Source organism: Eschrichtius robustus, chromosome 11, assembly GCF_028021215.1.
Source record: "Eschrichtius robustus isolate mEscRob2 chromosome 11, mEscRob2.pri, whole genome shotgun sequence".
NCBI lineage: Eukaryota > Metazoa > Chordata > Mammalia > Artiodactyla > Eschrichtiidae > Eschrichtius > Eschrichtius robustus.
In genome coordinates, this window is record NC_090834.1 from 112,323,759 (window position 1) to 112,336,207 (window position 12,449).

Here is a 12,449-nt window from a genome sequence, read left to right on the forward strand (position 1 = left end):
TCTAGAATCCCAAGTGGTGGGTGGAGAGGGCGTTGATGGGTGGGGGCCGGGTGGGGGAAATATTACCTCGGGGAGCTACTAAAAACTGACCAGCTGATCACCTGGACAACGCCCCACCCCCTACCCCAGTGGTGTTTAATGCCCTAAATCTTTGAAAACGGTGACTTCGAAGTGTTTTCACTTAGGGCTTTAGAAGTCGGGAAATCTTGGCAATGGGCACATTGCTTTCCAGCTTGGTGAGCCGGGCTCAGAGACAAGCATTCTCCCCTTCCTTGCTCAGGACCAAGCCATCAGAGAATCTGAAGCGTGGGAGGGGGTGCCATCAGGGGAACGGCATGACTCCTCCGCCGGTACAGCTGGGGCTGCAGGGGGGGGGGGGGGGCCCGGGGTCCTGGAAGCAAGAGGCGGGACTGGGAGCCCTGGAGATAGAGTCCCTGGTCACTGGCAACCGCATTGCTCAGACTCTGGACACCCCCGAAGGACAGTGTGTGGCTGTCTCGGGGCCTTAGTTTCCCCAGGTGCACCAGTGGGTGTCTGGTTGATCCCGTTCAGGGTGGCGCCCGCCTGTGGTCACTGGATCTCTTTCCCCTTCGGCACCAGCTCCCAGCGTATCTGAAGGGGTTGTGGGGTGAGGGGCCCCTCACCCAGCCTGAGGGCGATGGAGCTTCCCGGAGGAGCGACGTAGAGGGAAGGGGGAGGGACCATTGCCCATCCCTGGGTCAGCTGGCTGGGGCTGAGGTCTGGGATTCTGTACGGGGTGTATGGGGGGGACGCTGGAGATGCAGGTAGGTGCTGGCTTCTAAGGCCGTGAATGCTAGACTGAGTCATGATCTGTGGGAGTCTTCAAATACTTCCCCTTAGCAGGAGCCAGAATTCTAAAATCTTCCCAGAAATACATACCTCGGGGCTCAGGTGAAGTCTTCTTTAGCTGCTCCTTCTGGGGGCCTAATACTATCAGAGAGAGAAAGCTGCAAGTTGAGTAGTCAATAACACTCTAGTGACAATTAGTCTCCCAACTAATTTTCTTGGAAATTGGGGGTCCAGGCACCAGTGTTCAACACCGAGTCTGTTGGGCAGGTGCGCTCAGACTGGGAGGGTGTCTGGTGTTGGACGGCAGGTGTGGGAGCTTTGGCTCTCGGCCACCCAGAGGGGCAGGGGCTGTGATGTGGCCGAGTGACCCTCAGCCTCATATGTGGGTCATGCCTGTGAGGTGGGGCAAAGGTTTCTGGCCTGGGAGCTGTGGTGTTTCTCCACCTGGGCCTTGCATTTTTGCTGCGTAAATGGGGCAGGGTAGTACTCGGAGTGGGGGTGGGCTGGGGTGGAACCCCAGGGGGCTCCCGAGGGACTGCAGTACAGCTGGTCCGTGGGGACGGGGCGCTGGAGGCAGGTACAGCCGGAGAGCAGGTAGAGGGGGTGCCCCCTTCTCTCCTAAGTGGTTCTTGGTGGGCATCTCCCATTCTCCAGGGTCAGGTCCAAGCCATCAGCAAACAGTGGAGCCCAGCACCCAATGTTGTGAACGACCGCAGCTCTCTGCTCTCATCCCCAGGAGTTCACAGGTCCAGCCCGAGCTGGCTTCCTGCAGGTCGGCATTTCCTAGACAAATGCCCAAGGGTTCTCCGTGCCATGCGTCCCCTCCATAAACCACTGAAGGGGGACTGTCCTGCCTGTAGGGGAGACAGCTGCAGAGGACACAGTCAGGGTCTGCGGTGGGTGCCAATTGCTGTGAGGGGCGCACCTGAGCCACATTTGGCGGGCCCTTCAGGAAGTCTTCAGGGAGGAAGGACCTCTCGGCCTGGGCTTTGGCGAGTGAGTAGGAGTTTGCTAAATGGAGATGGGGAGGAAGGGCCAATCTGATGGGTGACGGCGGTGGTGGCAGCCACGCCAGGGGTGGTGAGTGGGAGGAGCTGGCGTGGCTGCTGCTGGTTGGGGGGGAGGGGTGGCGGTTGGGCGGCTGGGTCTGGAGACCAGGGCTTCCTCCTTTGGGTTTCCAGTCCGTGCTTCTCGAGCTGGGTCGAAGCCTATATTCATGCCTCCCGGCTACAGGACACTCTTTTCAGTGTGACCAACCGGGCAGAAGAGCTGAGTGACAGGCAACTCGTGGCCCAGCCTTTGGAGAGCAGGACTGCCTCTGAGCCCTGAGGCCTCTGAGCCCCGAGTCCCGGCTGGGGCTTGATGCTCAAGGAGGAGCATGGGGCAGCCTAGGAAGAGCCCTTGAACCTGGGTCCTGGCTGTGGAACCTGGGCGTGACCTGTATGGCTTCAGGCCTGGCTGCCAAGGTGGGACAGCACTACACTGATGCCCCATGGCTGAGCCCACCTCCACTTCCCTGCCTGCTCCATCCCTCTCTTCCTGTCTGGTCCACAAACGGCCAACCTGGCAGGAGACTTGGCTGCAGGAGACCCTGCTGGAAGAGAAATAGACTCCTTCCGCGTGGGGGGCTGGGCCCTGTCTCCCACGGCCTCCATGAGGTCCATGAGGCTGCAGCCTGCAGGCCTGAGGGTAGGTAGGGGCAGCGGGACAGCGAGACCGTCTGAGGCTGGTGGTCTACAGGACCCCAAGTCATTCTGGGTCTCCTCTTCAGGGTGTTAAGGTGGGAGGGTGTGGGGGGCTTTTTGTCCTCAATGCAACCCGTGAATCCACTTGCTTCCTAGACTGCCCCGCAGCTGGTCCATCTGTGAAATGGGTCCAAGAAAACATCTTGGTGCGGGGTGGGGGGGGACCTGGCCCTGCTGACCTTGAAGATCTTGGCCCTCTTGGCTGCTTCCTCCACCTGCCTCGCCCTCCCAAAGGCTGCTGCTCGACCCAGCTCTCCTGTTCACTCAGAGGGGACCCCTGGGTGGGCAAGGGCAGGCCAGGGGAGTGCCATCCACCGGCTCTACCCAGCTCTGCTCCTCACCAGTATGGAAACTCAGCAGTCGAGTCAAGCCCTGCAGCCTTGAGGGCCTCATCCATACAATGGGTGCAGTTAGACTCGCCTGACACATGTAGGGCCCTGTGGGGGGACTGCCGGCCTTAACGCTCGGCTTGGAGGGTTCCCTGTGCCCGCGCAGGCTGTCTGCTGTCCGTGAGGCTCTGGAGGTGGGGCAGGGTCTCTGCTCCCTTCCCTACCCACCCTCTCACCTGTCCCGGGCACCCAGGGTAGGGCACATCGCAGCCCTCTGTCCCCGGCCGTGGCCCTGGGCGGGCGGGCGGGCGGGCGGTCTGGGCAGTGCTGGCTCTGGGAACCCGGTGCCCAGGCGTGGGAGGGCCCAGGTTGGGGAGGCGGCCGCCAGGTCGGGCCACGCCGGCTCCAGTGGAGGCTGAATGGGCGCTCTGTCCTGCAGCCTGCGGCTGTCATCTGCCGCTGGGATTCGGTTTCCTGGAAGCTGGTGCGGCTGCAGGTGGATTCTGCGCGGCCCGGTGACCTTGCAGCCCGGAGCCCGGGTGTCTCCGAGCCAGGCGGGGGCCACGGGGGTGGGGAACAATGGGGCCTTCTCCCGGGGGAGCTGGGCCGAGCCGGCAGCGGTAAAGCAATCTGCCCGCGCCCTCAGGCCTCGTGGGCTTGCTGGCAGGGAGAGGGGCTGCTGGGGGCATCGGTGCCAGGCCTTGGCAGGGCTCGAGGGAGGCTGGGCCAGCCGGGTGCCTGGTAACCAAAGCCGCTTGGACACACGCGGGGTTTTGTGGAGCATTTTCAGGGCACGGCTCTGCCTGCCTGCCTCACCTTGGGGCTGGTGGCAGGATGGAGACGGGCAGGGAGGGAGGAGACGAACGTGTCGGTGGGGGCCAGGGGGCTGGGACAGACCACCCGCTGGCCTCTTGTCTCCCCACACAGCTTGGGGTCTGCGGGAGGTGAGGGCAGGGGCCAGCCCTCCCCGCTCCCTTTGCGGGGACAGAGATGCTCTGGGTGGCGAGGGGCCTTGGGGGCTTCCTGGTGGTTACGGGCAGGGGGTTTGGAGTCAGGGATGCCAGCTCACCATGTGCCCAACCTCCAGGCGCCTCGTTTCCATCCCTTGACACAGGGCATAGCTTGGGGAGTGTTTCCAGCTGAATCATGCATTCACATGTGCATTTGTTCCGCCCACAGCTGCCCTCCTGCGTGTGCCTGCCTGGCCGCCTGGGGCCAGACACTGAGTCAGAGGGGGGTGGCCAGGACTTGGTGCCCTGAGAGGAGGGGTCCTCCTTTGAGCTGCAGCCTCTCCCTGCGAGCCTGAAGGGTCTTTCTGGAGTGTCCGGGCTGCTCTGCTCCACGGCGTGACGAGGAGCGGAATCAGGGCGGCTGGGCACAGCTCTGGGACAGCGATTTGGGCTCCTGGGGTGTGTGGGTCTGGGTGTCCGCAGTTCGGCCCTCAGTGGTCACACCTAGAAACAAGTGAATGTCCACGTGTAGGGGGATGCTGAGTGTGGTTACAGCAAACGGACAGAGAAACCCTGTGCAGAAGCTCAGGAGAACGGAAAGGCCTCTACGGACAGTAGGAGAGAAGGACCAGCAGCTGAACAGCCCGGATGGCTGGCCTCTGCCAACGTGCCCTTGGAGACCGTGTGCCCGTGGAGCCCGTGTGCCCTCGGAGACCGTGTGCCCTCGGAGGCCGTGTGCCCGTGGAGCCCTTGTGCCCTCGGAGACCGTGTACCCTCGGAGACCGGTGCCCTCGGAGACCGTGTGCCCTCGGAGACTGTGTGCCTGTGGAGCCCGTGTGCCGTTGGAGACCGTGTGCCCTTGGAGGCCGTGTGCCCTTGGAGACCGTGTGCCTGTGGAGCCCGTGTGCCCTCGGAGACTGTGTGCCCTCAGAGGCCGTGTGCCCTCGGAGACCGTGTGCCCGTGGAGCCCGTGTGCCTGCGGAGCCCGTGGTGCTCACACAGGTGAATTTGAACCTGGGCTGGGGGTCAGGCTGCTGCGCCGGCTGGAAAGGTGAGCACCTGCTCCTTCATCTCCCAGGAGGGGGCTGCCCTTTTCCAGTCTATGGATGTGAGGTGTTTGAAAACACATAATGAGGATGTTTTCATGTCTATACCTTGGAAAAAAGTCAAAGGAGGAAGAGAGGGGGGTGCAGAGGGGGACCTCTGGGGACAGTGGGCCTGAGGCGCCGGGACAGAGCATTCAGCAAGCGTCTACTGCATGCGCCTCTTTGCCTCGCTCAAGGTGAGTCTGATGCATGGGGGTGGTGTGCAGGTGCAGGGGGTTGCATACGTGGCCTGTATTTACAGGTCCCCCCATTGCATCCCCTGCTGTGCCTCAGTTTCCCCTCCTGTAAGTGGTGGTTCTCAGCGGCTGCCTTGCTGAGGCTTCGGAGGGGACGTCTAGGAGGCCTCCCCTGGAGTGGCGGGGAGAGGGCTTTCCCCTCTGCTGACCGGTCCCTGAACGGGGCAGCGCGGGATCACCCAGGCCTCCCGGGGAGGAGACCGGAGGGCTCAGGGTCAAAAATGGAGTCACAGGCGGGGCAGGAGCCCCACAGGCCTTGCGCCGCAGGGCCGGCCAGTCGAGAGGAAGGCCCGCTGATTGTCTGCCGCCGGCCTTTCCTCTCCAAAGGCCTTTTGACGCGGCCTTGTGGATGGGAGCGGGGATTTGATTAAGACACTTTGAAAGTACTCAGTGACATTACCCACCGTCCCGACAGCCGTCTCTTTAGAAAGCGTCCCTGCCGGATGGGCCCTTCTCCCAGGTGACGCTACGGCCCCACCCAGGCCCCAGCCCAGCAGGTCAGGGCCTCCGCACCTCCACCCCTGAGCGCCTGGGCCTCTCCCAGCACCAGCCTCCTGTCCCTGGGCCCGGCCGATCCATCTCTGACCTGTGACTTCCATTGTCCTTGGCCAGAGGGGCTGCAGACCCAGCTTTCTGGGGAGTGGGCTGAGGGCACGGTTGGGGGTGAGCGCTCCCTGCGTGCCTGCCCCCAGGGCCCTCCGGCAGATTCTCTGGCCCCCAGGGGTGCGCTGGGATGGGGCTGATGGCTGCTCAGAGGGTGTCCCGTGAGCGGCTGCGAGAGGCTTCTGGCTTTGCAGCAGGGGCTGCCTGTCCCCATGGATCCCGTGTCACTGTTGGCCTCCCTCAGTCGTTCCGGGAGAGCTGGATGGGGATAATGAGGCCCTCAGCCCATCGAGTGACCTGAGCTGGCCAGTCAAGTGGAAGGCCCAGCAGGGTCCCGCTCAATGCGGATTTGCTATGGAGACGTCTACGTCAGGGACAGTTGTGTGTTGCAGTTGTATATAAAGACGTATTGCTGGGCCAAAGAGAACAGTTCATATGCACGTCTCTCCCTGACCTCAGGAGCTCTGTCCGTTGGTGCCTGGTTGTGAGGCTGCCGTGGCTTTCGTCCTGTCTTCTCTTAGGCTTAGCACCCTGCTGGCAGCTCTGTGAAGCTGGGGCTGCAAAGACCATATGAGGCTCAGAGAGGTTAGGGGCCCTGCCCAAAGATGCACAGCTAGAGAGTGGCTGAGTCAGAATGGGAATATTCTTGCACTGTGTGTGTGTGTGTGTGGGGGCGGGGGGAGTGGGCAGTGGGGAGGAATAAAGCTAAGAAACCACCAACAGAAATTCAGTGGGGTTTGGTAGTTTCAATCAGTAGTTAGGCTTGTAACAGAGTTTCTTGAAGATCCAACAGGGAGTTTGGTATTTTCCTGCGTGGCAGGTGCAATGGCAGCCATATTGGAGCCAGTGGGCATGTCCTGATGGAGCCCTTGCATTTCGCTGCATCGGACAGGCATAGTGCTTCTTGGCTCTTTGGCCCACGTAGGCCAGCAAAGGAGCTATGTTCATACCACCTGGGAATTTTCTGCGTCTTTTTCTCAGATCTGGCCTTTCCAGCCCCACGATCCAGTCCGAGTAGCCCAGCTCTTTGTTTTAACCAGTCCATCTCCCCCTGCCTCCTGGCTTCCTGTCCCAGCCACCGACTTCTCTGCCACTGGAAGTCCTGGTTCTTCTCTGAGGCTTTTTTTCTGATGCAAATTCACACAAGCAGGTGCTGCGTTGGGCCAGTCCTGCCCTGGGCCTTGGTTTCCCCATCTGCACCAGCGGGGAGGACCCATGTCACCTGAGGCTTCTCTGCTCTAAGCATCTCCCTCCCCCAGCACAATCTATGTACCCCACGAGCACCCCGTCAACCCGTCACCGTGTGTTCTGCCGCCGCTACCAGCTTCCTGGGGCCGCAGGCCAGGCAGGAAGACGAGGCTGCCGGCGTGATTGATCCAAGCAGCCCACGCCTCCCACTTTGATGTTGCTCAGAAAGATCACACGCTTCCTACAGGCTGGAAACTCGGAGAGAGTTTTGCCGAGCAGGGTGTGGAGGGGGGCTGGGGGACGGCTGGGGCTTCCAGAGTCATGGGCAGGTGGGAGTCCCTGCAGCGGCCAAGTGACACGTTTTCAACTCAGTCTCCTCACTCCCCATCTGTGCGACCTGGGTCCACACACAGGAGGCAGGAGGAGCTTGGTGTGCCAGGCCCGCGATGGGCACCCGTCCTGGGCTGGCTCTGGGCCTTCTCAGGCTGAGGGGTCACTGCCCAGATGTGGGTGAGACCTAAGCCTGGGATCAGGTGAGGGGGCGGGAGAGGTGTGGCCCTGGGAATCAAGGGCAGGCCTGCTCCCTCTGGGTGCCACACAGGTGGGCGCGGGGATGAAGGCTTGAGGTGGGGGGTCTGATGACAAGAGCAGGGGGAGGGGTCTGAGCATTCTCTGGCGTCCAGTAGGTCTGCCCTGAGCCGAGCTTTCCCCCTCCTCCACCTTCCGCCTCGCTAAGGGGCCTGTGGGCTGGGGGCTGGGGAGGCGGAGGCGTGGGGATACAGGGATCCCCAGGCCTCCCAGGGCCAAATGACAGAGTCAGGCCCAGCAGGTCACAGAGGGACCTGCTGAGAGAAAAGGATCTGGGGCTCAGAGTGGAACCCCTACCTCCTGCCACACAGCTAGCACCTGAGACCTGGGCAGAGAGGTGCTGGTGTCCTGGCCTCAGAGGCCTTGCGGGGCACAGTTGGCCAGGACCCCCATCTTTAGAGAAGACCCTTCCTCAGGCCAGTGTCTCTGGCCAGTGTCGAGAGCCTCTACCTGCCCCCGCTCCCAGCCCAGGCCTGATTTGTTGGTGCTGGAGGCAACTCCCCCCCCTTGAGCAGGTGAAAACACAGCAGCTGGCCAGCGAGGTCAGAGGTCGCCTGCTCCTGGGCTCCGGTGCCGCCTGGCCATGAGGCCCTCTGCCCGCCTGCTGAGGTTCTGCTGCGCAGTGGAAGGGGCGTAGGTGGGGGGCGGTCAGCTTCCGGAGGGCCTGGCCCCTGGCCCCCCCCCACTCAGAGGGCAATGGAAGCTGGACTTTGTTTGTCCAGCTCTGGCTGCTCTGAGCACGCTCTAGGCCTCGCTGCCTGTCTGACCCGTGCCGGGCCCGGTCTCCCCAGCTCCCCAGCCCCCCGGGGCCACAACGATAGGGCCAGAGCCAAGAGGGGGTGCCGCTGGGGGCTGAGAATGGTGAGGCAGAGACCCTTTCAGACCCCCAGTGAGCCACTGGGGCCCAGGACCGTGAGGGCGGTCCTAGGATGAAGCCGGGGAAGGCAGGTTTCCGGGGAGCTAGGAAGGGCCTCCCGTACCAGGGACTGGCTGCATGTTAGGAAGGGGGTGTCTGTCCCTGAGGGTGACCCAGCAGGTCCCCCACCGGATGGACGCTCGCGCGGGGCTGCGTGTGGGCCCGTCCCAGGAACCCGGCCCATGGCTGCCTTTTGCCACTCCACCCCTAGCCCGGCTGTCTGACCACCCCAGTCGGGACGCACACCTGACCCCCTCTTCCAGGGCCCAGGGTGCCCAGTCGTCTTCCCCTGAGCAACCATCACACGGCACCGCCTGGCGGTGCCCTGCCTGTTCCAGGCGTGTCCACAGCCCCAGCAGTGCCGTTAGCCTCTTTCCAAACTCAGATTGTATCCCTTAATTTAACTGGCACTTCCTGAGTACCTAGTGGGGCCAGGCCCTGTGCCAGGCGCTCCTGGGCTCTGGCTCCCCTTGGGTCCTCAGAGTCCTAGCACAGCCCCTTCTCCAGCGGCGGGCCGGAGGGCAAGGCTCCTGACCCCTGCCCAGTGCGGGGGTGGGGGATGCCTGCCAAACTGGTCCTGAGCAGGGAGGGGGCTGTGGCTGCTGGCAGCTTGGGGCCACTAGGGCGCAGGGCGGAGCTGCATGTGTGTGGCGGGGGGCATCACGGGTGAGCGGGCAGGGCCTGGGCAGTGGGGGCCAGAGCTGGCCAGGGTGCAGGACAGCAGGCTGTGGGCAGCTTGCTCTGGCGCCGAGGGGGCGCTGGGGGGCGAGGCTGGACGCAGCAGGGGCCAGGGAGCTGCTCTGAGGGGGCACTCGGGCCAGGCAGTGGGAGTGCGATGAGGCGATAGGCCCCAGAACCAGGCACCTCCTGGACCATTTGTCTGGCTGCCTTTATGAAGCACCTACTGTGTGCCTGGCCCGGTCCTAGACCTTGCGTGTATTATGCTCATCAGCTCCTCCCCCACACCCCTTCAAGAGGCGCTCTGTTCCCGCTGCACAGACAGGGGAGGGGCAGGAGGTGCAGGTCGGCCCCCGGCCCAGGGTGGGGAGGACCTCAGGTTGGGTGGGCACCAGCCTCAGAGACTGGCCCCCGCGGCCGAGCCCCGAGCCCTCCAGATGCCGTCCTTCTGCCCGGCTCCAGAGGGCGCCGATGGGGGAGGGGGCATGGGCAGAGGAGGTGGGTGCCCCAGGAGGTGGGCAGGGCAGCCCCCCCAGCGCCACCCTCTCCCGCCAGCAGATGCTCTCAGCACCCACTGGACACTGAGGACCCCAACAAGGAAGCCCAATTGGGAGACAAAGGCCGGACGCCGGGGACAAACGCTCACGGACATTGTCGGCGGGAGCGGCCAGGCAGCCAGGCGAGGCCCACAAAGGGGCCGGGGGCGGGGCCGGGAATGGGCCTGGGCTGCACATGCCACCGTTGCCCGGGCGACGGCCCTCTCCCGGAGAGGTCTGCTGGGCCATTGTCCGGGGCACACAGGACGTGTCATACACCAGATGGCCGTGTGCTGTGTAAGTCAGTTATCGGGGGCAGAGTGAAGGAATGCGGCCGCGCGGCGGGCTGGGGCGCCATCTGTTCCCTCAGACCGCGGGCACCGGCGGGCATTGAGCTCCCGGCCGGCCGGCCCAGCCTCCACTGCGGCTTTAATTAGCTAATTCCATAATTGGGCTTTATTTCAGGTAAATTGCATTTCACACCCGAGAGGGCTGCAATGGCCTGTCCAGGAGTGAAGCACTCGGGCACTTTGTGCGCCGTCGATAATACGCAAAACAAAGCCGGGCTGGGTGCAGGGGCCGCGCCCGGCCCAGATGGGCGGCCCGAGCGAGCGCCCTGAGGGCTGGGGGCCGTGCCCGGCAGCGGGCGGGGCGGGGGCGCCGTGGAGGGCCCCGCTCTCCAGCCAGCCGCCTCCTGGGGTTTCCACAAATATTTACTCAACAAGGAAACAACAGCTTTTGCCTTTCCAGTAATTGTTGCTCTCGCCCCTCCCCCCCCCGGGGGTTTGGGCTGGGGAGGCCCTGGGCCCTCGCTGGCCCGCCTCCCCTCCCCCACACCGGCCAGTGCCCGAGGGCCAGACGTCCCCTCAGGTGGGAGCCAGGGCTGGGCTCCGGGGAGCCCCTGGGGCTCTGCAAAGGGGGACCCAGGCCCCTCCCCTCCCACAGGGGCCCAAGCCGACATTCCACACGGACCAGGAGCTCCTGCTTTGCGGCCACCTGGGCACCTGCCTCCAAGGGGACTGCAGGGGTCCCGTCCAAGAGGGAGGTTGGGGAGGGCTCCAGGCAGGACCTGGGGGAACGGAGCTGGGCCTGGAGGAGGCAGGGGCCCAGATGCCCGTGGGCAGCAGTGGGAGGCTGGTGGTGGGAGTGGGGGCAGGTGCTGTCCTGGAGTTAAGAATTAAGCCCGAGACCTGAGAAGTGCGTGTGGGATGTGAGTTCTGAGGACAGGGTCCCCAAGCTGCTTGTCTGGGGGCGATGACCCCACCTGTTCACCCCTCCCCCCTTGAAGGGTCCCAAGACCTGGGGGTGGGGCTGGTCTCATAAAGGGCTATCAGGGAGAGCTTCCTGTAGGAGGGGGCTTTGAGCCTGGCTGGAGACCAAGGGAGTGGTTTCAACAGATGGAGAGGGGACAGGAGAACCTCCCGGCAAAGGCACCAGCAAGAGCAAAGGCTTAGCGGGTGGGCTGGAGCCCGACCTTGGGTGGGGGGACAGGAACAGCCTGGCCTCCAGGTGCTCCTGGGTCACTGGCGCCACCCCGTTCCCAGGAACACCAGGCCAGGGGGTTGAGGCTTCTGGGCCCCCTCACCGGGGTGGGCGCGGACGGGGTGAGGGGTGCTGGGGGGTTGAGGGGTGGGCAGCAGCTCCACGGGAAGACAGGTTGTCCCAAAGATGGGTCGCTTGCTCCCCCAGGAAAGGAGGCGAGAGCAGGGCAAGATCAATTTTGTGATTCCACGTTTATTAGGAAAAACCTGAACGATTAAGAATCAAAATCACACTGTGAAATTCATTAAAGCACAGATTCCAAATCACCACAGATTATTCTGATTTCGGTGAGACGGAGCACCCCAGAGGAGACGGGTCTCGTCAGAGACGGTGATGCCCGTCTGCTCCCCTGCGGCTCAGCAGCTGGTTGGGGGAGGCGACCGTCTGTGTGTCTGTCCAGCTGCTCAGACCAGGCAGGGAGCTGGAGGTGAGGCCCGCACGCAGAGCGGGGTTTGGGGACCCTCCTCTTTTCTCCGGAATGGGTAGGAGAAGCTGCCAGTCCAAAGTGGGGGACCTGAGCACCCCCATTCTACTGGTGGGCGGTCCACTCCCCGTGAAGAGCTCTGGCCACAGCGGTGGGCATGTCCCTCCCGTTGGAAGCTGCGGCCTCAGGAGCAGATCCCCAGCAGCTCCTGGCCTGAGTCAGCATCTCTGGAGCGTGGGGGAGTCAGGCCCAGGCCCGGGGGCCTCCGACGGGCTCTCGGGCCTTGACTGGGCCTTGCCCGTGGGCATCCTTTATTCGGCATGGGCTGGGCCCGCCCTGCCCTGCCTTGCCTGCCTTCTCCCTGGGTCCCCCTGGGCCTGGATTTGAGGCTGGGGGTGGGGCCCTCACAGACCCTGTCCAGGCCGTCCCTCTGTCTCCCCTCAGGAACGCCCTGGGGCCTGCACACAGCAGTGCTGCTTCCTGGCCAGACATGGGACAGACCAAGTGCCTGGGATGCCCGGCCTGACCCCCTGCCACTCTGTCCCGAGTATCATGCAAGTAATGTGGGGGACCCCGGTCTCAGAGCTGAGAGGCCCCTCCTCCTCCCAACACCCAGCCAAATTCTAGTACCCGCTGGCTGGGAAGAGGCGGTCTTGGCGAGCCCCCCAGCCCAGGCCAGAGGGCCCTGTGGCCCACCGGGTGTCTGGGGCCTTGGAGAGCGGGACTGCTCTCTCGGGCCTTCGAGAGGGGGCTGAGGCCTAGGGGTGCCTGTGCTGAGCGGGCGGTGGGCTGGGCCGG

At 63.8% G+C, this 12,449-nt stretch overlaps 1 protein-coding gene across 1 annotated transcript; it reads right to left on the reverse strand.

Annotated features, from left to right (window-relative positions):
- Positions 1-290: 290 nt before the first annotated feature.
- Positions 291-3,986, reverse strand: LOC137772309 (uncharacterized). The gene is made up of 9 exons (XM_068556164.1): positions 3,954-3,986; positions 3,701-3,907; positions 3,121-3,605; positions 2,374-2,493; positions 1,736-1,919; positions 1,255-1,377; positions 1,049-1,100; positions 901-951; positions 291-391 (listed from the first exon to the last, which is right to left on the reverse strand). The coding sequence occupies exons 1-9, from the start codon at positions 3,984-3,986 to the stop codon at positions 291-293; spliced, it is 1,356 nt and encodes a 451-aa protein (XP_068412265.1).
- Between the last annotated feature and the right edge of the window lie 8,463 nt (positions 3,987-12,449).